Genomic DNA, 23,153 nt, shown 5'->3' on the forward strand with positions numbered 1-23,153 from the left:
ACTAAAGAATAATAAAACATTCTGAATAGCATGGTGGCCATGGAGATAACGAAACGACACTACATTAAGAATTCAGAAACCTGGTTTTATTCCTGACATTTACTGACTAGTTGTGAAACTTGTATAAATGAATTTGCCATTATAGGCCTCTTTTCTTCATCTGTGAAATGAGAGGGTTGAAAACTATTATCTCTGTGGTGCCCTGAGATCTGAGTGTCTCCCTTTGGACTAAATATATGTTAATTTCCCTTGGATGATCCAAAAGGCACTTTAGTTGCCTGTTGGGTCACCCTTATAAACATAATTCATTAACGTATTGTACTGGTTGGGGATATAGGGTAAGGAAATCCTCTTTCTTAAAATTATATGACATATTTATTCTATGTAAATGACTTTCAGGGCTTATGCTAACAATTATTTTTAATATTGAATACTATATTTCTATATAGTGTTCTTGGGAGGTTTTCTTCCACTAGTTTTGGGTTTGTAGCTGCAACCTAGTTTGTTATGGCATTACACATTTATAGTAACACCCAATCACACAGCTACCTGACTTCCAACTATCTTAAGTAGGTCATTCACAAAGCCAAAAAATAATTAAGCTAAAACACTACTGAGTCTTAGGGAAATAGGTGTCAACATATAGGTATAAGAAGTGTTTGCATAACTGAATCACAGTGCTGTACACCTGAAACTAACATGATATTGTAAATCAACTATACTTCAAATAAAGAAATAATTTTTTTTTTTTTAAAAGAAGTGTTTGCATTTCTTGCCTTCTCAAATACTTAACACCTTTTTAGCTGGTTTTACCAAAAGCCTTTGTTTCTAGTTTAGTTTGAGCAGGCAGTCTGACAAGTAAGGCCTTAAAGGTCAGGTTGCAGGTGATCGTGTGCAAAACAGACCCCTAACTATTTAGCAAGTTATCATTTAAAATATATTAGATCACAGAGAAAGGAGCTAGAAAAACACCAACAGCAGTAGGCAAGGACAATTTAGTGGAAAGCCAACAGTACCACATAATGAGCGTCTGAAATGAGAAATGAAGCAGAAGCCCAGGGAAAAAGCAATCCAGAAATATGGAAAAATCCTGGCAGTAACTACTGTACTATGTATAGTATAGGAAGTGTTATTTATTCATAATGATTACCAAGATTCATCAAGAACAATTTAAATTATGTTCAGTGTGCTGTATTTACTCTGGTCATGAAGTAAAGGGTTTGAGAAAGATTTAGAATTGCAGAATTCTAATGTTGTTTGTGCAGAGACCTTTAAATTTGAGATTTTGGGGGGCAATGGAGAAATATCTTCATTTTCCTTTGTAGTTAAAATTTTAATATGTTTATATAAGTACCTTAATTTTGTGCCCTTTTATATTTGAACTTCTTTGGCCATATTTCATAGTGTCCTTGTTTGTGCCAGTGCAGGAAATTGTTACTAATTAAGTTGGACATAAGGCATTCTCTTTAGTCCATGGGAACACATTTTTTCCTTAAATTTTACAAGACCAAGTTCAGAAGCCATTTTTAAATTGAACACATTTGTTTTTAACAAATTAACCAATGCACAAAGTTTCAACTAATCTGAACTGAAGAATGGAAATTAGGTTCAAGATAAATGAGAATGTGGATAAGTATCCCGAAATCTTAAGAGTCTTTGAGTGATCTCTTATGTGTTTCAATTTATTCATTCCTGGTTTCTGCCATTTTCCTTGATCTATAATTGTTCATCTTTGCTTGAGCACTTTCCTTGACAGGGAGGTTACAGCTTCACAAGGCACACATTTATTTTGAAATATTTTAATTTTATGAACATCAAGCCATCTATTAATTTGGCATCTCTCTCTCTTTCTCTCTAGCTTCTAGCCACAGGCCCTAGTTCTGCCAGGGACAGCAGAGCACAAGACTAAATCAAACCCTTTCTTTCAAATATTTTCTTTTCCAGGAAAGCATGCCCGCTTTTCTCAACAAGTCCTAGTATGCATATTTTTTTCTCACATTACAAATTCCTGATTACTTTCTTCTTGTTTTAGACCAGTAGCTCTCAACCTGGGCTGAACATTTGAATCAACTGAAGCCTTTTTTTTTTTTTTTTAATTATTTTTTAAACATCTTTATTGGAGTATAATTGCTTTACAATGGTGTGTTAGTTTCTGCTTTATAACAAAGTGAATCAGTTATACATATACATATGTTCCCATATCTCTTCTCTCTTGCATCTCCCTCCCTCCCACCCTCCCTATCCCACCCCTCTAGGTGGTCACAAAGCACCGAGCTGATCTCCCTGTGCTATGCAGCTGCTTCCCACTAGCTATCTATTTTACATTTGGTAGTGTATATATGTCCATGCCACTCTCTCACCCTGTCACATCTTACCCCTCCCCCTCCCCATATTCTCAAGTCCATTCTCTAGTAGGTCTGTGTCTTTATTCCCGTCTTGCCACTAGGTTCTTCATGACCTTTTTTTTTCCCCTTAGATTCCATATGTATGTGTTAGCATACTGTATTTATTTTTCTCTTTCTGACTTACTTCACTCTGTATGACAGGCTCTAACTCCAACCACCTCACTACAAATACCTCCATTTCATTTCTTTTTATGGCTGAGTAATATTCCATTTTATATATGTGCCACATCTTCCTTTTAGAAATAATGATGTCAGGAAGCTGCAACATATCTTCACTGGCTTCATTAACATTATGGAACACATAATCCACAGAAAACATGGACACATGTTCTGTGTCTGAAGGACATGGTTCAGGGTTTCAGCTCTTCAATGAAATTATTGTATGGCCTTAGGCATGTTTTTTCCCTCCTGTCTCAATATTTTCATGAAGATATAAACATAACCATGTCTGCCCACCTACCTCATGTGGTAGCTGGGAAGAACAAATGTTCTTTGTAAACTGTAAATCATCATAGAAATGTTATCACTGTTATTATCATCACCCAGTAAATTTTAAAACCGTAGATTGCTTTCTAATAAATCTTATTGTCCACATGTCTGCTGACTCAGTAGATTCTCTGACTTCTGTAGCCTTTTCTTTTCTAGCCTTGAGATAGTCTTCCCCTCTTCATTATTTACTTAAGTGAAAAATCAAACAACCACAGAACTACTCAACAGATATACACATTTGTGGAAAGTCAGTAAAAAGAATAAAATGGAGAATCTAAGTTTTAAATGGACCACTTGGCTTAGTCATCATTCTACTGTCTTTTTATTTTTTTCGTACTATATACACATGAAACAATATTTATCTTTTGCATCTTTATGTGTTTTGTATTTAGCTAAGAGCACCATTCCGCAGTCAAGAGAAAATTTTTCGAGTCTTTGCTCTGTCACTAACAATATTCTGTGGGCTGACAGAGTTGTAGAGCAAGTATTTGGAAAAGAACAATGAGGTGTATAAATTTAATAAATAGTAAATATTAGTCTGCTTTAGGAAAAGAACAATTTATAATCATTAACACCTTCAAATACCAGGAAAAATCTATGAGGTTCTAATATTTAAGCATTTGATTTATATTCTCATTTATTTATAACCTCCAGTTTCCTCTTCCTTCTTCAAAGACTTGATGCTAAAATGCAGAAAAGATGTGAAACAATTTATATTTCAACAGTTTTCCTAATCAGAACTATAATATGCTATTGGACATGTGCTCAGTGTTTTCTGAAGCACTAAAAATATCTGCTTCACTATAGAAAAATATTAAAGTGCTGGAATATTATTTTATTTTATTTTTATTTTTTGGAATATTATTTTTAAATTGGGAAAATTGGGAGTCCAAATGAGTCATGTGTTATAGCTAACACTTTATTTTATGGTAGTTTGCTGATCCCAAGTTTATTTTCATTTTCAGGGGTCTTATTCCATTCTGCTTTTTTTTTAAATTTGATAATATTAGGAAAATATATTTGTTATTAAATAAATGTGTGAATAGTTCTGTTTTTCACATTGTGGTATTTTAACATACTCCATTAGCAGTGAAATAGACCCACATGAATACAGTGTTATATTTTTAAAGGAAAGATGAATCTCATACCATTTTTATTTTTCTCAAGTAAAAATTAGCTGATGCTGTTTGAATTCCACCCAATGAAAGTAAAATTCTAGTCAAACATTGAATCCTCTAGCATAGTATATTGTGTTGCTGTCACTGTTGTTACTAACTTGAAAACTTGATTTAACAAAATTCAGAGCTAAAATTATCCACTCCTGGAGGTTCTCCTACATCAGCCATAGCTCAACTTGAGCTATAATTAAATTTTGTCATGCTCATGATCCAGAATGATCAATTAAGTCGATGATTTTCACACTTCTTTACCAAGTACAATTAAAGTACAGAGAAATTTAAACACATACACTAGAATGTTTGGAGTATAAACTAAAGCCACTTGTCTCAATATGAAAATTTATTTAAAAATTCAGATTTTACAGTATATTCTACAATTTATCTTATTTTAGTATTACAAGGCTTTAAATTTCTCACCACTAAAGAAGACCAATGATTCAGGAATATATGATATATAATTCCACGTCTTCTCTGATACTCTTGTACTCTCTCCTGTATTTCCAGGTTTAAGGTACCATCAGATTGGTTCAGGGAGTAAGGAAAATGGTACTAGGAGAAGCAGCAGGAGGCCAGGTCACATATGGACTTGTAGATCACTGAAAGATTTCAGCTTTCACTCTAAGACTGGAGTACTTGGAGGGTTTTAAACAAAGACCAGACTTTAAATATGTTTTAACGTTTTAAAACAAACCAGGTTTTAAGCATGGTCAGACTTACCTTTTAGAAGGACAGTACTAGTTACTGGCTTAAGAATAAATCATAGTCAAAAGTTAAAGCAGAGACCAGTTAGAAGACTATTGAAGTCAACTACATAAGATAATGATGACTTGGACTAAGTTTGTAGGAGTAGGGATGAATAGGTGAATATATTAAAAAAGCAGATCCAGGAATATTACTCAGCAATTTAAAAAATATTTATTGATATCTTCAACAACAGAAATGTATTTCAGAAACATCTTACTAAGTGAAAAAGTGCCAGATGCAAAAGATTGCATGTTATTATTCCATTTATGTATAAAATTATAGAAAAAGCAAAATAAATGACAGAGAACAGATCAGTAGTTTTCTAGGACCAAGGGTGGGAGTGTAGGATAACCACAAGGGAGAATGAGGGAACTTTTAGGAGTGATGGAAGTGTTCTAAAATGTGGATATGGCAGTGATTGCTCATGGAAATGTACACTCAAAGTGTGAATTTTATTGTATGTAAATTATACTTCTGTAAATCTGTAAAGAAAAATAATGTGCATCAAATAAGATTTGCCTACAGAAGTGGTGTATTAGAGAAAAAAATATGGCAAAGCCAACTGCAGTGTTTTTGGTCCCAGCTACCAGTAGGAAGTCATCATTATCTAACAGGCAGAGACGAGGTGTATATATAGTAAAATGAGATTTTGGGGGAGATTTTAAGCTTTGGATGTGTTAAATGTGAGATCCTTATTACACATCCAAGTAGAGATGACAATTAGGCGATTGCATATAAATCTGGATTGAAAGAAATCTAGTCTGCAGGTATACATTGAGGACTTCACTCTGTATAAATTATATATATAACTTAAAGCCAGGAAACTAGAAAAAAGACAATTTCTCTGTCAATGAATGTTGACACAAACGAGAAGGGGGACCCTAGAATAATTTCCAAATTCCTCTATCATCTGTCATTTCTATTTAAAATGTCTATAACCCACTCTAGTTGCCCAGCTAAACTATAGGAAAATGCCTGGCTAAAAAGATACTCATTAGCAATGACTACTGATTGAATGAATATACCTCCTTAAGATCATTCAGCACTGAGAAGTAAAGAAAAAAGAAAAAGATCAAACTAGTCTCATCATCTTGAAGTTTCAGATGATTTTGAGTAATTACCATTTGAGGCCAGGAATACTTACCAAATGAAACAGAATCTACTTCTATCAGAATAAATTACCAAAAAATCTTATTGATTATTAGGAATAATGCAAACCCCTGATCCCTTTATGATTGAGTGGAACTGGATTGGAAACTGCTTCACTTTGCTGGCTCTGCTCACCTGTCTTTGACTATGGTTATCTGATGACCCATAGGTCCATTTATTGGATCTACTTCTTCACTTTGCTTGGCCAATAGCAAGCCTGTTAACACATGTGTCTTGACTCATCTTCATATTGTATCTGACGCCACTGGCCTTGTGGTAGGTCCAATATTTTAATAATCAGCTGCTTTCATCTTCAACTAGGATGTTTCCCTGGCAAGCATATTTTGTAGTGTCCTGCTAAGTAGTTCTCACTTTAATAGGGCACTTGTGAATTTATGCTAGTTAGATTGGAAGTCTTTGTCATCTCTCACCACTTCAGGAAACAATTTGGAACTTATGATGTTGGCTTGGTGCTGGAAAGCTAGTCAAATTTTATATCAGCCAAAGAGTATTAGTTTCATAATGTTAGAGTTAATAACGTTTGGAAACTTTTCTTTTATAAATTCCATGACTGGTTTTCTGAAAGTGTTTCCTTTCCCTTGATATTATTATGCATTATGTTGGTTTGCTATCAGACTCAAAGCAGTGTCAATAGATATTATTAAATCATGGCCAGTTTAAACTACTGTTGTTCAATGTGAATTACATATATAAACCTATATTCATAAATCCATATTTCTGCATGTTGATACATATATATATATGCAGAATACACACATACATATGTGCGTGTATTTTCTTTTAATATCAGTCACCAATACGCACCTTTGGTTAAAGGCTGGGCCTTGCTGAAACAAGACCTCTATGCTTTTTCTCATTCTGCAGTGCTATACTTAGCACTTTTTTTCTAATAACATCTCCTTACTCTCTGATAGGTATTTACCAAAAATTACGATAGTAATTATATAATGTAACTTCTCCATTGGATTAAAAGAGATATTTAAATTGTTCCATGGTAAAACTGACAACTGATCAACACTCAGGTCTGAAACATGGATTTTGATGGGTTGTGCTTATTTATGTGTGTGCTGCTTCATTGCTTCTTAATATGACATCATGTCAGACTTGATAAGTACTGTAACATCCATTTCAATCTTGTTTTATATTATGTACTTAAAGAATATAATGTTTTTCTCTTTCTGACTTACTTCATTCTGTATGACAGACTCTAGGTCCATCCACCTCACTGCAAATAACTCAATTTTGTTTCTTTTTATGGCTGAGTAATAGTCCATTGTATATATGTGCCACATCTTCTTTATCCATTCATCTGTCAATGGACACCTAGGTTGCTTCCATGTCCTGGCTATTGTAAATAGTGCTGCAATGAACATTGGGGTACATGACTCTTTTTGAATTATGGTTTTTTTCAGGGCATATGCCCAGTAGTGGGATTGCTGGGTCTTATGGTAGTTCTATTTTTAGTTTTTTAAGGAACCTCTATACTGTTCTCCATAGTGGCTGTATCAATTTACATTCCTCCAACAGTGCAAGAGGGTCCCCTTTTCTCCACACCCTCTCCAGCATTTATTGTTTGTAGATTTTTTCATGATGGCCATTCTGACTGGTGTGAGGTGATACCTCATTGTAGTTTTGATTTGCATTTCTCTAATGATTAGTGATGTTGAGCATCCTTTCATGTGTTTGTTGGCAATCTGGTATCTCTTCTTTGGAGAAATGTCTATTTAGGTCTTCCACCCATTTTTGGATTAGGTTGTTTGTTTTTTTGATATTGAGCTGCATGAGCTGCTTGTACATTTTGGAGATTAATCCTTGGTCAGTTGCTTCATTTGCAAATATTTTCTCCCATTCTGAGGGTTGTCTTTTCATCTTGTTTATGTTTTCCTTTGCTGAGCAAAAGCTTTTAAGTTTCATTAGGTCCCATTTGTTTATTTTTGTTTTTATTTCCATTTTTCTAGGAGGTGGGTCAAAAAGGATCTTGTTGTGATTTATGTCATAGAGTGTTCTGCCTATGTTTTCCTCTAAGAATTTTATAGTGTCTGGTCTTACATTTAGGTCTTTAATCCATATGCTAACACATATATATGGAATCTAAAAAAAAAAAAAGGTTCTGAAGAACCTAGGGGCAGGAGAGGAATAAAGATGCAGACGTAGAGAATGGACTTGAGGACACGGGGAGGGGAAAGGGTAAGCTGGGATGAAGTGAGAGAGTGGCATGGACATATATACACTACCAAATGTAAAATAGATAGCTAGTGGGAAGCAGCTGCATAGCACAGGGAGATCAGCTCGGTGCTTTGTGACCACCTAGAGGGGTGGGATAGGGAGGGTGGGAGGAAGACGCAAGAGAGAGGAGATATGGGGATATATGTATATGTATAGCTGATTCACTTTGTTATAAAGCAGAAACTAACACACCATTGTAAAGCAATCATACTCCAATAAAGATGTTAAAAAAAAAAGATACCCATAAAAAAAAAGAAAAGAATGTTATGCTTTTAATTTGTACAGGAGGAATGTTATCTTTGCCAGAATTGTTCACTTTTGAAAAACAATCCAAAGGAGTGTATATTTTAAGCATTGTAAAAGCTCCTTCCTTTACCAACTATGTTGCTTCTCCATGGTAATTTCTTGGTGGGTCATTAATTCATTGTCTTCTTTTAGTTATTCTCAGATGATATTTACTCTTAGTAATTGTTGTGTTTCCTTAGATATTCAGTTGCTTTAAATTTGGAAACTATGTACAGTGAAATGGAAACACTTGTATTAAAAACAAACTAGAGAGACCTTCAATGTAAATCAAGCTATTACTAACACTAAGAAATATTTTGACCAGAAATAATGAAGAAAAATATCAATGATATTTAAACAACGTCCTTAGTTTCAAACTATTAATCTTTTTAATGCATTTATATAGGGCTTTTGTAAATAATTTATTACCCATCTGTAAAAGCTTAAAAAATTGGTTGAGGGTGGTGGAACCAGGATACTGGAAATACACTACTAAAAGAAATGTTCAACTCTTCATTGCAGGGTGACTAGATCTTCCATGGAGGCCCAACGTAACTAAACTTGCATTTTTCCATTGAAGAATCACACACACACACATACACATACACACACAGGACATAATGTGACAACAATCAATACACCTGATATATTTTAAATTTATACCATTTTAATCACTTTAGCCCAAATTATTAGTATAAGAGCTGCAATCATGGGTAGCCTGTAAGGTTCAACCTTGGGGTGAAATATAACCTCTAGATTTATGATTAACAGGCTTTATATTTTAGGAAACACTTTGTCCTTCACCATCTAATTTTTAAAAATTAAATGACAAATCATTTAAATTAAAAGTTGAAGAACTATGTTATGGATCTTTCAGCTGCTTCAACTAAGGCATTTTTTCAAATGGAAAAAAAAAACAGAAGACTAGGCATTTTGTCACAGTGAATAGGTATTTGATTTTCCTCTGCAATCTTTCATTAAAATTAAAAAAAGAAGTAAAACAGTTTGACTGTTTAACATACATTTGCCTTACCAAAGAAAAATAACATTTTTGCTAGTACTTTAAAAAATACTTTAAATCTGGTAGCCAATCAAAACTGAACAATATATTTTACAAAAAAGGATATTTTTGAATGTATATAACTAATCAATTCATCAAATATTGAACACTTACTGTACATGAGTAACTGTACAAGAGACTAGATGTACAACGGTAAGCAGACACCTCAAGTTGCTTACTGTCTAGTAGAGAACACAGACAATTTAATAAGCACTTATTTATTTATTTATTTATTTATTTATTTATTTATTTAATATTTATTTATTTGGCTGCACTAGGTCTTAGTTGCAGCATGCAGAATCTAGTTCCCTGAGCAGGGATCGAACCTGGGCCCCTTGCATTGGGAACGTGGAGTCTTAACCACTGGACCACCAAGGAAGTCCCAATAAGCAATTGTGATAGTGGGAAAATAGCCAGGGTATGGACTTGGTGTTATTAGAACACAAATGGCCCATCTAGTCTAATCTAGATCCTTACTACTGTGATATTCTGTTAACCAGAATAAGCATCACCCACGACATTATTAGAAATACCTAATCTCAGTCCCAACTCCATATATACCGTATGCACATCTCTAGTTAGTGAGATCCCCATGTTACTTGAATGTGTGTTAAAGTCTGAGCCAGATATTAGGGGAAAATTCTCAGAGGAAGTGATTAAAAATACTCCCCAGTGGCAATATGGTTAGTTTGTGGAGGATAAAGGTAAAATGTGTTGGAAACAGAAAGATGATTGCCCTATAAACCAGATCTATAGCTTAGGCTGATGGTTACATAGAGGAGGTGTGGGGAGAGAAGGGAGATGATTTCAATTTTGAGTATGTTGCATTTGATGTGCCTTTGAGCCATGTTTTGAAGGTAGATGCTTAAGGGAAAGGTAGACGTATGAGTCTAGAGATCAGTAGTTAGTTCTCTACTGGAGCCATTGACTTGGAGACTGGTGGTATATTGATAGTGACTGAAGTCATGCAAGTGGGAAGCATTGCTTAAGGAAATATGTGAGGTGAAAATTTTTTAAAAAGGCCTTGGACGCAGTTCTTGGAAACACCAACATGAAAGACATATCAACAAATAAGATCGCAGAGGGAAGTCAATGAGAAGAGAGGAAACAGGAAAATAATACAGATGAAGAAGCTAAAGGATAAGATGCTTTTCTAGAAGGAAGGGATCAACAGTAATGTCTTAGTTTGGGTTGTCCTACAAAAGCCTAAGAAAAGGATTTGGGTGTAGGTAATTCATTGGGGAGTAATTCCAAGAGGCAAAATGGGGAAACAGGAAGAGTAAGACTAGAGAAAAAGGAAAACCAATGAAGTGTATTTTTATTGAATTGTTTTCTAATGTGGGCAAGTGTAACTTAGTCCTGCTGAGTCCTTCTGAAGAACCATGCAGAGTTCTCCTTATGATCGTCTTTTTGAAAGTTGGGAGACTGTGACATTAATCATTAGACTCAAGTCCCTCATTAGTTGAATGTTACCTACATCTCTCTCCATCCCCAAACTCCCATGCAACTCTAGCTGGAGCTGAGCAAGTTTTCTAGCCTTCTCAGAAAGCCCTGAGATAGAAACCCTTAGATGGACTCTCCACCATAATTATAGTTGACATCAGAGTTGGCCAGCTTGCAAGGATAGAGGGGTTGCATGGGGAATCATTAGTGTCTGCTACTAGTGTTCAGTGCTGTTCATATAAAAATAAGAAAATCTTTGCAAAATATCTAGTTATTGGTAACCATTGGGAAATTATGGAAATGTAAGGGATTATTAGTGGAATAGAAGGAATAGAAGTTATAATTCAATATTTAAAGTTTCAATGTAAAGAAGACAATGAGATAATGACTGTAGACCACTCTTTCAAGAAACTGATTGACAAAAGGAAGGAGAAAAATAGGGTGGGAGACGGAGGACTATTTGTGCTCAATTGAGAGCCATTTTTTGAAGACAGGAATGTCATGTAGTGAGTAAACAGCACAAACTTTGGGTCCAGATTGCTTGGGTTCAAATCCTGGCTTCAACACTAATTAGCTGCGTGACTTTACACACATTATTTAAATTATCTGTGCCTCAGTTTCATCATCTGTAACATAAACATAATGGTAACAACTCATAAGGTTGTAAACAAGTAAATGTGAGTAAACTGTTGAGTTGAGTTCCTGGAAAATAGTTTGTAATATCCAAGGGTTAGATATTATTTTTTATTATTATTAATAAAATGATATATTTTATTATTTAAAATATAATGAGTATATTTAAAAGCTATTTGGCTGGAGCCAACATGTATAGAGAACACTGAAGATATAAGATAGAAAGTATAGCAGATAGGGTAATGGTTCTGTGGAGGGATGAGGAGAGGATATTCAAACCCAGTTGAAAGATTAGTTTCAAATGAGAGAAAAGACACTTCTTTCATTGTTGCAAGACCAAGAAGGAAAGAGGGAGAAAAAATAGGTGAGTTTCTAAATGAGTTAATAGATGTGCTTGTGTGAAGTCTTCTATTCCTCTTTGAAATTTTAGGTAAGGTCATTATCTATGAATGAAAGTATTTGTTGGGAGAGGGAAATAAAACAGCATAGTATGTTTTAAATAGTCCTATTGAAAAATGAAAGAGTGATTAGGTGATCATGGTATGTCAATCTGTACTCATTGAATTAAGGATCAAAATCACTTTCTTATTTGCAAACACACAGACACACAGGTGTGAGTGCACACACACACACACCAAGAAAAATTGCAATATTAGGGATCAAAGCCATTCAGAGCAGGAAGACACTCTAAAGGATTTCTAAAGTAACCAAGCACACATTTTAACTCTATTATAATGATAATAATGACTGTTTCAATTTCCAGCAGTCATCTATCCCCCCTGACCTTTATTCTATAATTGCTAAAATTAACTTTCTAAAAATGTTTTATATGAACAATTTGTTTACTTTGTAGTTAAGCATTTTCTTCTAATTGCTAAATACATTGAACTCTCATTACTATTATGGATTTCAATTACTTAGTTAAGTCTTAAACAGTGTTACTCTGACTTTTGGAAAACTTTTTGAAATCTGGCCATTTTTAAATCAAACTATTAGAAGAAAGAGAGGAAGAAAGAAAGAGAGGGAGAGAGAGAGAGAAGGAAAGAAGGGAAGGAGGGAGGAAGGAAGAGCTATGATATACAATTTCCAACTTTTTAAAAATCTTGCTTTTATATTCAAATATATTTTGTGAAATATCTAAATAGATAGTGAGTGCTAGATTCCATAAATAAGATGGCAAGTGTCTGTTTATTATGGAAGAGATCATTCTGGATGGAAGAATAACCATTTTTATCTGGTAATATTTTCTGTAAGGATTTTAAGATCACCTGTTAGGTTGTAATTTTGATAGTTTTCCAGGTCAAATAGATACATATTCACTATCACAAAAAGCTTTCCCCATATCCTGACAGCTGAAGAATTCACTGTCTTACAAAGAAACCCATATTTGATTACCCAGCGGTCCAAAAAGACAAACTAGAATGAAGATAAAAATGGAATTATCCCACTCAAACTTCTGCAGAAAACAGTAACTTTGCAACCATCAAATTTTCTTCATGTACGATTAGCTTTTAATTTTGTTTCCATTTAATATGTTGGAAGTCAAATTTAGGTGTATTTGGATTCCTTTATTATTATGTGACTTAATCTGATATGACTATGCTGCTTAAAAGAATTTCACAAAATAACTAGGAATCCATTTTTGCTAAAAGAAACTTTTTCCTCAGTAAGTATGAATTGAACATTTTGCTGTTTATAACATTGTTTTTGAAAATGATTCAATCTGCTGTAAATATTTTAGAAATAGTACTGTATAGCACAGGGAGCTCTACTCAGTGCTCTGTGGTGACCTAAATTGGAAGGAAATCCGAAAAAGAGGGGATATGTGTATTCATTTAGCTGATTCACTTTGCTGTACAGCAGAAACTAACACAACATTGTAAAGCAACTATACTCCAATAAAAATTAATAAAAAAAAATAGTACTTGGTAAACTCACTTGCATACAACCTAGCTTTATAATGTATATATAAAAAGGGATCATTTATTTTTAAATGTAGGATCAAAATAGCTTCAGTTACCATGTAAATAAATGGCAATATTAAAAATATCTTTGTAAAAATTAAGATAGCTTAGTCATAAATCCAACGATGATTGGCTTAAACATTAAAAATGAAAAAAGTAATTGATTGATTATTGGTCTTTGAAAGGAAATTTTAAATATTTTATTTTTATTAATTATTATTTTGTAATTATGGTTAAAATCTACAACATATAATCATTTGAATATAAAACTTACATTAATTTTTTATTCTGTAAGAAGAACATCATTTCAGACACCATTTATTTATTTATTTATTTATTTATGGGTGTGTTGGGTCTTCGTTTCTATGTGAGGGCTTTCTCTATTTGTGGCAAGCGGGGGCCACTCTTCATCGTGATGCATGGGCCTCTCACTATCGCGGCCTCTCTTGTTGCGGAGCACAGGCTTCAGACGCACAGGCTCAATAATTGTGGCTCACGGGCCTAGCTGCTCTGCGGCATGTGGGATCTTCCCAGACCAGGGCTCGAACCCGTGTTCCCTGCATTAGCAGGCAGATTCTCAACCACTGCACCACCAGGGAAGCCCCAGGCACCATTTTTATAAGTTGTATTTATATTGAGCATGAGATGTATTTTAATTCAACTGGATTTTTAAACTATTTGCTATTTAATGATTTTCCCAATAATTGCCTATAAGTAGAGCAATGTTTTAATAGCATGACTAAATTATGCAATGGTTTATACTAAACATGTAATTCATTTTTTTGTTGTTCCTTGCCCTCTATTTTCATTTACAAAGATGTTTTATTCTTGTATTTTTTAAAATAAAACTATTACAAAAATAAGACAGTGAAAAATATGTTTTTAGATAGAATTACAGCCATATTATTTTGAAAATTACAATAAGTATATAGTTTTTAAAAAGGGTCTCATGATAATGATAACATCTATCTTTGTAGCAAACCTGTACTAAGGTCAGGAAATAAGGGCTGCAAAAAGCCCTTGTGGTTTAACAAGTTCTAGAAGCAACACAAAAGGTGTTTAGTGAGTACACCTTTGTTTTTCTCTTGTTTGTTTTTCAATTAAAAATTTCTTTTTCATGTATGCTGGAAATGCATAATACAAAGTATACGTAATGATAAGTAAATACTTTAAATATCTCTTATTTTGGCTATATTTGGTATAATAATCTATGTAATACTTTTCTTTTTTGCCTATTTATAAAACAATTAAATGAACATTATAAATTACGTGAGTAAAGGAGAATATTCTGGAAACGTATTGGTAAAATAGTTATGATCAAATATATTCTAAAAAGAACAGAGTAACTTATTTTGGATGTCATATGTTTTTGAAACTCATTACATATGTGTATATATAGATATATAGATATATAGATATATCCACAAATATCTACTGATAATTATCCATAATAAGTTTACTATTTGAAGTACTGCCATTTCCAAACATTTTATTAAACTAAAGCTAAATTTATTATCTAATGAGATTCCATAAAAATGTCTTGAGGAATGTAGTGTTTGTATATGCTAATATTAATTAAGAAAAGTATATTCTTAGCCATCTGTCATAAAATTGGTAGAGTTTTGGATAAACAGGCTATTAGGTTGTATCATTTTTTTAATATTAATGCATAAATAAACTGACTTTAGAATGAAATGTAGGAATTCAGATTTCCTGTCTTAGGCTACCTGGGAGCATTTACTATAATCTCCAAAGACTGTGCTGCATTGCAGGAAGGAAGCTGAGTTTTGGTGGCAAAATCTTACCATTAACAATTGTTTCCGAAATCATTTGGAGTCTCCCTACATATAAACTTTAAAAAGTGATGAAATGACAGTTATCATTACAATCTTAAGTTACACATAGACACCCACAGGTTAAGAGTCTGCTGTGGGCATGGGCTACATTTTAAACAATGTCCTAAGCTATCATAAAACACACTACTATACAGTAATTCAGTGTTTCCTGAGAGATTTCAGTGAAAAGTCAACTACTTATGTGCAGTGTTTTATAGATTTGAAGACTAGAGTTAGAATCAGAAACTGAGAGGTCCACTTGATTTGATTAGTAATTATGAATTACTTGCTAATTTTCATTTTTATGTAATTTGTTCTTAAAATGAAAAGTATAACTTCTGATTCCTATCTCCCAGGAATATTCAGTACATAAAACAATGCCCGGATACCTGAAGACTATCTATTCTTTTAGGTGTACACGTGGCTGTCTCAGTGATGAAGAAAACTCCTTTTATTTTTTAATAGAATACTTATTTAATAGGGAGGGTGTCTTAACAAATCACTCCCTTTTCTAAATAACTGCTTATGTTCTAATCAATTAATTAGCCATTAAGCTTAAGACAATGATTCTATTCTATACTTCTTAGTTACTCTCCACAGCTCCAAAAAAATAGCTTATTGAATAGTGTCCAACTTAAAGAAACAGTCACAATTTCAAAATTTTGATAGAGAGGAAAATTTCAAAAAAAAAAACATGAGAGGTGCTGGCAGTCAACCAAGTATTTCATCACTTAATATCAAAATACATATACTTTGCACATGTTTTTATTAACTTCTGCTATTTCCTAATTGTTATAAGCATTTTGGAATTATAGGAAGACAGTTTCTCTTTTACAGTCAATAATTTCCTTCTCCTTATAGCTGTGTTTGACATAAAGACTGATATATATTCAGACAGAAACCACAGATTCTTTAAAGAACAGATTAATCCACTTTAATTGCAATAAGTTAGAGTTAAGAATCTCATATTTAATAAATTTTCTCTGAATCATAAACAATACAAACCAATAGTAATAAAATACAAATCCACAATTTCAATCCATGTGGAAGAACCTCCCTATCTGGCATCTTCCATTTGATACCATTATTATTACTGAAAGAAGGCAAAGATCACGTTTTTTGTTTCCTTTATCAGAAGAATTTTCAGAAAGTGTGTAACAAACCAGATTTTCAATCAGTGAATACTTGAGAACTTACTATGTGCAAATATGTTAGCAGAGTCAGTGGTGAGCAAGATAGGCAAGGACAGACATGTAACAAGTAATTGCAGGTGCCCTTAGCATAACTAAGGGGTAAACTCAGCATTGTCTCTAAGTGTATGCCTAGCGACTTTACGTGGCCTAGGGTGTCAGGGAATACTTCCTTGACATAGTACATTTGAGGAGAGAGTTAAAGGATGAATAGATATTAGTCATGAAATTATGTGGTGCAAAAGCATCTCAGACTGAGGAAACAGCATGAGCATACAGCTACCAGGGTAAGTTTAAGAATATGAAAGACATTTAATATACCAGGGCATAGCGAACAAAGGGGAAATGCACGTGATAGAGCAGGAGAGGCCCACATAGGCCAAGGAAGTTGGACTTGATCCTGAAGGCAATGGGAAGCTATTAAAAGGCCTTAACGGAAAGAATGACAATAAGCTTAGCATTTTGAAAAGATTTCTCAGAACCCTTTTTTTTTTTCTTAGATTCCATATATATGTGTTAGCATACGGTATTTGTTTTTCTCTTTCTGACTTACTTCACTCTGTATGACAGTCTCTAGGTCCATCAAGTGAGAGAGTGGCATGGACATATATACACTACCATATGTAAAATAGATAGCTAGTGGGAAGCAGCCACATAGCACAGGGAGATCAGCTCGGTGCTTTGTGGCCATCTAGAGGGGTGGGATAGGGAGGGTGGGAGGGAGACGCAAGAGAGAGGGGATATGGGGATGTATGTATATGTATAGTTGTTGATTCACTGTGTTATACAGCAGAAACTAACACACCATTGTAAAGCAATTATACTCCAATAAAGATGTTAAAAAAAAGATTTCTCTGTCTGGATTATGGAAAATGAATTAGGATTGTAAGAAGGCATGTGCAAATTGATACAGAGAATGTAGTTAGGAAGCTAGGAATTAGTTTAGAGGATGAATAAAGTTACTTTGACTAGATTGATAACAATGGTGATGCAGGGGAAAGGAAAATTATTGAAACATTTAGCAGGTAGAATTTACATGATTTGATATTATCTTGAGGATTAGGATGAAGGAGTAGGGGATATTAAAGTAGGGGTGATTCAGTTTTCTGGTAAGGGTATCATTTCATGAATATAAAAACAATATAAATGTGATTAAAACTTTTTTTTTAGATTTTTTGAATTGTTGACATTTACCATGCTATCATTTTAGCTCTCTGCTTTTAACTAGAGTGTGTCAGAGAGATGGTTACATTTGCTATTTCCATTTTCACTTCTTACTTCTAAACATTTGCAAACTGTTTTGAATTGCCCCCACTCCTGATGAACACACACAGTCCAATGAAAGCCCTGAGTGCAAAGACACCAAAAATTTTACTGAACCTAAATCCAGTGGATACTTTTCAATTCCTCTCTATTGAGACATCCAGATTTTTCAGGAATAAAAGGATGCCTTAAAATTTTTTAACTTCATGTATTAATATATTTCTAAACTGAATGCAATAAAATTATGAAGATAAAAGCTCAAAGAATTGAGAAGATATTTGGAATTAAAATGAGTTCTAAGAATTTCAGGAAATATTGGAGAATGTAGAGAAAATGTGGGAAATCTAGGGAAACGTAGGGGGAAATGCAGGGAAAGAATATATGAAATAAGTGATGAGAAACATGGACCATATCCAGCAAAGTGCATCAATTATCCAAAGGCTCAGCATCCAACTAGACTTCAACCTAGAATTCTGTATGCAGTCAGGTTATCAATCAACTTTGAGTTTAACAGAGACATTTTCAGAGAAGAAATGGTTCCAAAAAACTATATCCCACTCAATATTTCGTAGTTGTTTACTTAGGGATTGGTTCCAGCAACATGAATAACTAAACCAAAGGAAAAACATAGGGTCTAAGAATAGTGAACCCAACCAGGGGTGTTGTAAAGAGAAATCATACAGAAAAATCTCTAAAGAAAACTCAACAAATATTGGGTAGGATAAGAAGGCTGGAAAAAAAAAAAGAAACTAAAATAAGAGCTAATTATGCAAGAAATGAAAATCATTAAAAATCCATGAAACAAAAGGAAATGTCATCAAATGTTCCACTTGGCATCATGATACATGGTCAAAGTAATGTAAACACTTTATGGGTTTGGTAGGTTTAATTATGGGTACAAAATTATAATCCACCTTTACATCATAAAAGTAGAGATGACAGAAGTTAGAAAGTAGGAGTGAAGGAGGGAGTTTGTTACTTTCATCTGGTAAATTTGTCTAGAGTTCTCTGAACAAGAAATAAAGGTATAAATAGATTATGTGAAGTTACAAAGGAGATCAAGGGAACAATTAGCACTAATGACACAGTTATAGCATGAGAAAGGGGGTGAGAAGATACAGGGAGCTGTAAGTAGTTAAACCACTTTGTTATGGCAAAGAATCAATAAATGATGCCTATTATTAATCCATATAAGAAATAGAGACAGAAGCATATTGCTTGGTGATACCAACTAAACACCTTTTTAAAAATGGTGACATGGGAGAAGTGAGACTGGTGGGTTTGACAATGGAATGTTGCCATTTGTTATAAACACTCTATTAGGACACATTTTTAATATTGTCAAGGCGGAAGAAAACTTTCCTCTATCCTTCTAGGTTCTTCTGTCCAGTCTAAGAATTAAATTGACATGAGCCAGTTAACAGGTGAAAATCAAATTTCATTTCTCATATGTACATGAATCCCACATACTTGATAGGGTCAGAGACCCCACATACAGGAGAGGTTCAGAGACAAAGACGTAGAATAAGGTATATATGCCATCCTGGGCTAAGGAATGGGAGAGGGACCTGGAGCTCTCAAAAACAGGAGGACGATTCATAGGATGATAAAAAGAAGAGCAGTTGTTGGGTAATTAGATGTTTGTCCTGCCATACAGATGGGACCACTTAGATAAAATTTATCTCTGGTAATAACCCTTTTTCTGGGAAAAAATCCCCAATTTAAATTATCCTAAGTAGTTAAGGGAGGGACAGTAGTTTCTCTTGAGCCTGTAGGGTCTCCACTGCCTTTAGCACATAATAACCCATATGCCAAAGTGTCACATCTTGAAGAAGCCTGTTCTGAACCCCTAAAATATCATGTGCATACATTATATATAGATATAGATATATATAAAATTTTAATTGCAGAGAACATTTAAAAAACAATAGTACATTAGAATTTTAAATGGTACTTGTTTTATAGTCTTTTAAATCTGATACAATGAATTTTTGATTTTATATATTCAGGAAAGAATTGTACTTGCTTCTTTGCTTTTGAGTGGCCCCCTCCCCTTTGAAACTTTATCCTTCTTTGGATTTTGCTCATCTAGCTTTTCTAGTCCTGCTCTTACATCGTGCTGGCTAATGTGAGTTCCCTTAACTTGTCAAACTCCATGACTCAACTGCTTTTAAAATATAAGTTCCACTTTTTGTCTTTTTATGTCCTCACTTGACGCATCCTTAGTGATCCCTTAGTCATTGACTATGAGTATATTTTCTCTTCTAAGTACCTGACCTACATATAAGCGTTAGGATGTGCCATGGGCATCTTAAACTTAACTTGTCAGAAACTGAATTTCTTTTCTTTCCCCTACTCTCCCTCAAACACAGGCACAAATTTCCCCAAAATGATTAAAATGCTACTAAGTTTTAATGCTGTCTCCCATAACCCTGAGATACATGCAAAAAAAGGGAGAAATCTAGAGCTTCAGTATGCCAGTTAAAGTTAAAGGTTCTCACCACCCCAAGCAGTGTTTGGGCAAGCACTCTATTGAGAAAAGTGAGCAGAGATTACTTGATACCTACTGGTTTTGAAGAACACACTGAATCCTTTATTTGGCCAGATCTGAAAGGACTTTCATCAATGCCGTAAGTGACAGCCCTGTTGTCTGAAGTTGTTTTATTGTTTTCCCAAGTTCGGCTATTTGACAGAGCTCACCAGACTCCATAGATTATACTCATATGAGGCTTTCGCTTAAAGGCAAAGGTCAGTGCAACAGAGAAAGAGAATGCCAACAAGCATCAGAGGCCCGAGGGCCTTTCCCCAGCACCCTCCCTGTGGGCTCAATCTCTGGGACCCTGGAACATGCTGACTCACTGGCCTGAACCACCAAGATCTGTGCAAGGAGTCTTGCTTTGGGGAGAGCTCACCAACAAAGCTCTCAGTAGCTCTTTAAATAGTTCATCCAAACTAGTCAAACCAAGCAGGCTATTTGCAAATCATTAGTGCAGGAGTTAGCCTTGTGGGTCTCCAGTGGAGTTTCAGAACCTAAACAGTACCTCAAATATCCCACTGCCCTCTTCTTGGCTAAGAGTAAAAATCAGATACAAAGATGTCTCTAAAAATAAAGTTAGAGCTTTTCCAGTCCAGCTGCAAATCAACTTTATCCTACACAGCAATCCTGTAGAAAGGGCCACTGAAGCATCTTTCCTTTGGACCAGCTGCATGAGGGGTCAAAGCAGGCTGACTCTGAGGTCTCTAGCTAAGGGTGGGCTACCAAGGTTAGTGTACAGATTCTGACTTCTTCAGGGAAAATTAACCCAGTCCTTCTCAAGTATATACTAGAAGCCACTTACACACAATGACAGTGACAGCATTGGTGCCTAAATTCAGAATGCCTAAATCATAATCAAGTTGCTTCAGAGATATATATATGTAGGCCTGCAGGCTTTAAATACTTCAGGGAACAGTCTGGTGACCAAATAAAGGAATCTCATGACAAAGTTGTATTTCCTTTGAGAATACTAAACTCTAAAAGGGAATGTCCAAAAATATGAATGTTATGTGTAAGGAAATTATGTAAAAAAATTTGAAGAAATACAATACAATGGGTTGCTGTTTCCCATTAGATATATGTATTATCACTTACCAATTATAATTACAGTAATTATGGGCAGGGAGTCCAGTCACCTAGATCTTCTAGTCTGAACTCTGTTATCAGGAAAAGATTTGAAAAAAATTTTTCATAGATAATATGTCAAATGTGTTGTGTTTAAGGAAAGATTTTTATTCCAGTATCTTCATCCAGTTTTATTATCTACCTTTTAATTTGTACTCAGTTTTATCATACATACAATGAAACTAATTTGGGGGTGGTCTAACTAATTTTTTCAACGTATAGTCTTATGACCACCTGCATTTGAAACATCGAGGGAATATTTCTCAAACTTAAATGTGTATGAATCATCTGGGGATCTTTCTTAAGATGCAGATTCTGATTTCACAGCTCTGAGGTAAAGCCTGAAATTCTCTTCTAATAAGCTTCCAAGTAATCTCCATGCTTCTGTGTTCCTGTTTGATTTGCAGGGATTTTTTTAAGTGCGTATGTATATGTATATGAGTATGTGTATAAATTTACAAAGGCAGGTACCTCAATGGAATCAATATCTGGAGTTAAGAATGCAAATCTGCATTCCCAAAAGACAACCTCACCCCAAGTTTTATAAACAATCAAGTTTAAGTACTACTTGTTTAAATGAAATTAAATGTCTAAATTAAGTTTCAGCTATAAAATTATGTGGATCTAGCCTCATTCTGATATTTTGCTACGTCCTATATTGAAGCCTGACACAGTCTCTTAATTTACAGGGCACAAGTGTTGCTTGAGTATCTATGTCTTGCAAATAGCTGCCAAGCTTTCTGCCTCCAGATTCAATTGTTAATTAGGTCTGATCTTTTGCTATAAAGGTCTAAGATAAGACTTTTTGTACTATCCAAAGTTATGAGATTCTTTCTCCAAATGAAGAGTTAAACAGCAACTTCATACTTCTTTTAGAACTCAGCTCAAAAAAAATCCAAAAAAAAAAAAAAATAGCATCACATTTTGTTTTCTTGCCTCATCACTGGCTTTTCTGGGGCTGCACCCAGTTACCTCTGAGCTCCTTCCATGCTTCCTCTCTATAACATCTCAGGTCTTTACAGGAAATGTTCAACTAAACAAATGGTTTCTACAGTCTGTGACACAGAGTAGATACGTTACAACCTAGTACATTATTTCCTTCCCCTTAAAGGATTTCTCCTTTTTGTTACTGTTACTCAAATATTATTGAATATAGCACCACAAAGTAACACGACGATTTCTCATACAGCCTAACAATGTTTTCTAATTTCCTTTTTTCCTTTCCTTACAGTATAAGCAAGTGGAACAATACATGTCATTCCATAAGTTACCAGCTGATATGCGTCAGAAGATACATGATTACTATGAACACAGATACCAAGGCAAAATCTTTGATGAGGAAAATATTCTCAATGAACTCAATGATCCTCTGAGAGAGGTAAGATTTACAGTCCTCAGTCTCCGTGTGCAAGATCATTGTCTACTTTCTCCTTTCCTGGGAAATCCTCCATTCCATGCTTTGACACTACTTAAAAGAAAAATTAAAATGTAATGTTAAAACATCTTGGTTTTTGCCCTTATTTGCCCTTAGGTTCTCCCATTTACAGGCACTTATGTTGAAAAAAGACTGGAAATTGTTCTAATTATGATTCTCAGGATATCATTTT

The 23,153-nt window shown here is 34.3% G+C and overlaps 1 protein-coding gene across 1 annotated transcript in view; it reads left to right on the forward strand.

The window, feature by feature from the left end:
• Positions 1-23,153, forward strand: part of HCN1 (hyperpolarization activated cyclic nucleotide gated potassium channel 1) — a 384,462-nt gene that overhangs the window by 285,431 nt on the left and 75,878 nt on the right. The window contains exon 5 of the mRNA XM_082455878.1: positions 22,778-22,924. Coding sequence (XP_082312004.1) covers positions 22,778-22,924 — 147 coding nt within the window. The remainder of the gene's footprint in view (positions 1-22,777; positions 22,925-23,153) is intronic.

The sequence above is a fragment of the Balaenoptera physalus genome, assembly GCF_965194825.1.
Source record: "Balaenoptera physalus genome assembly, chromosome: 3".
NCBI lineage: Eukaryota > Metazoa > Chordata > Mammalia > Artiodactyla > Balaenopteridae > Balaenoptera > Balaenoptera physalus.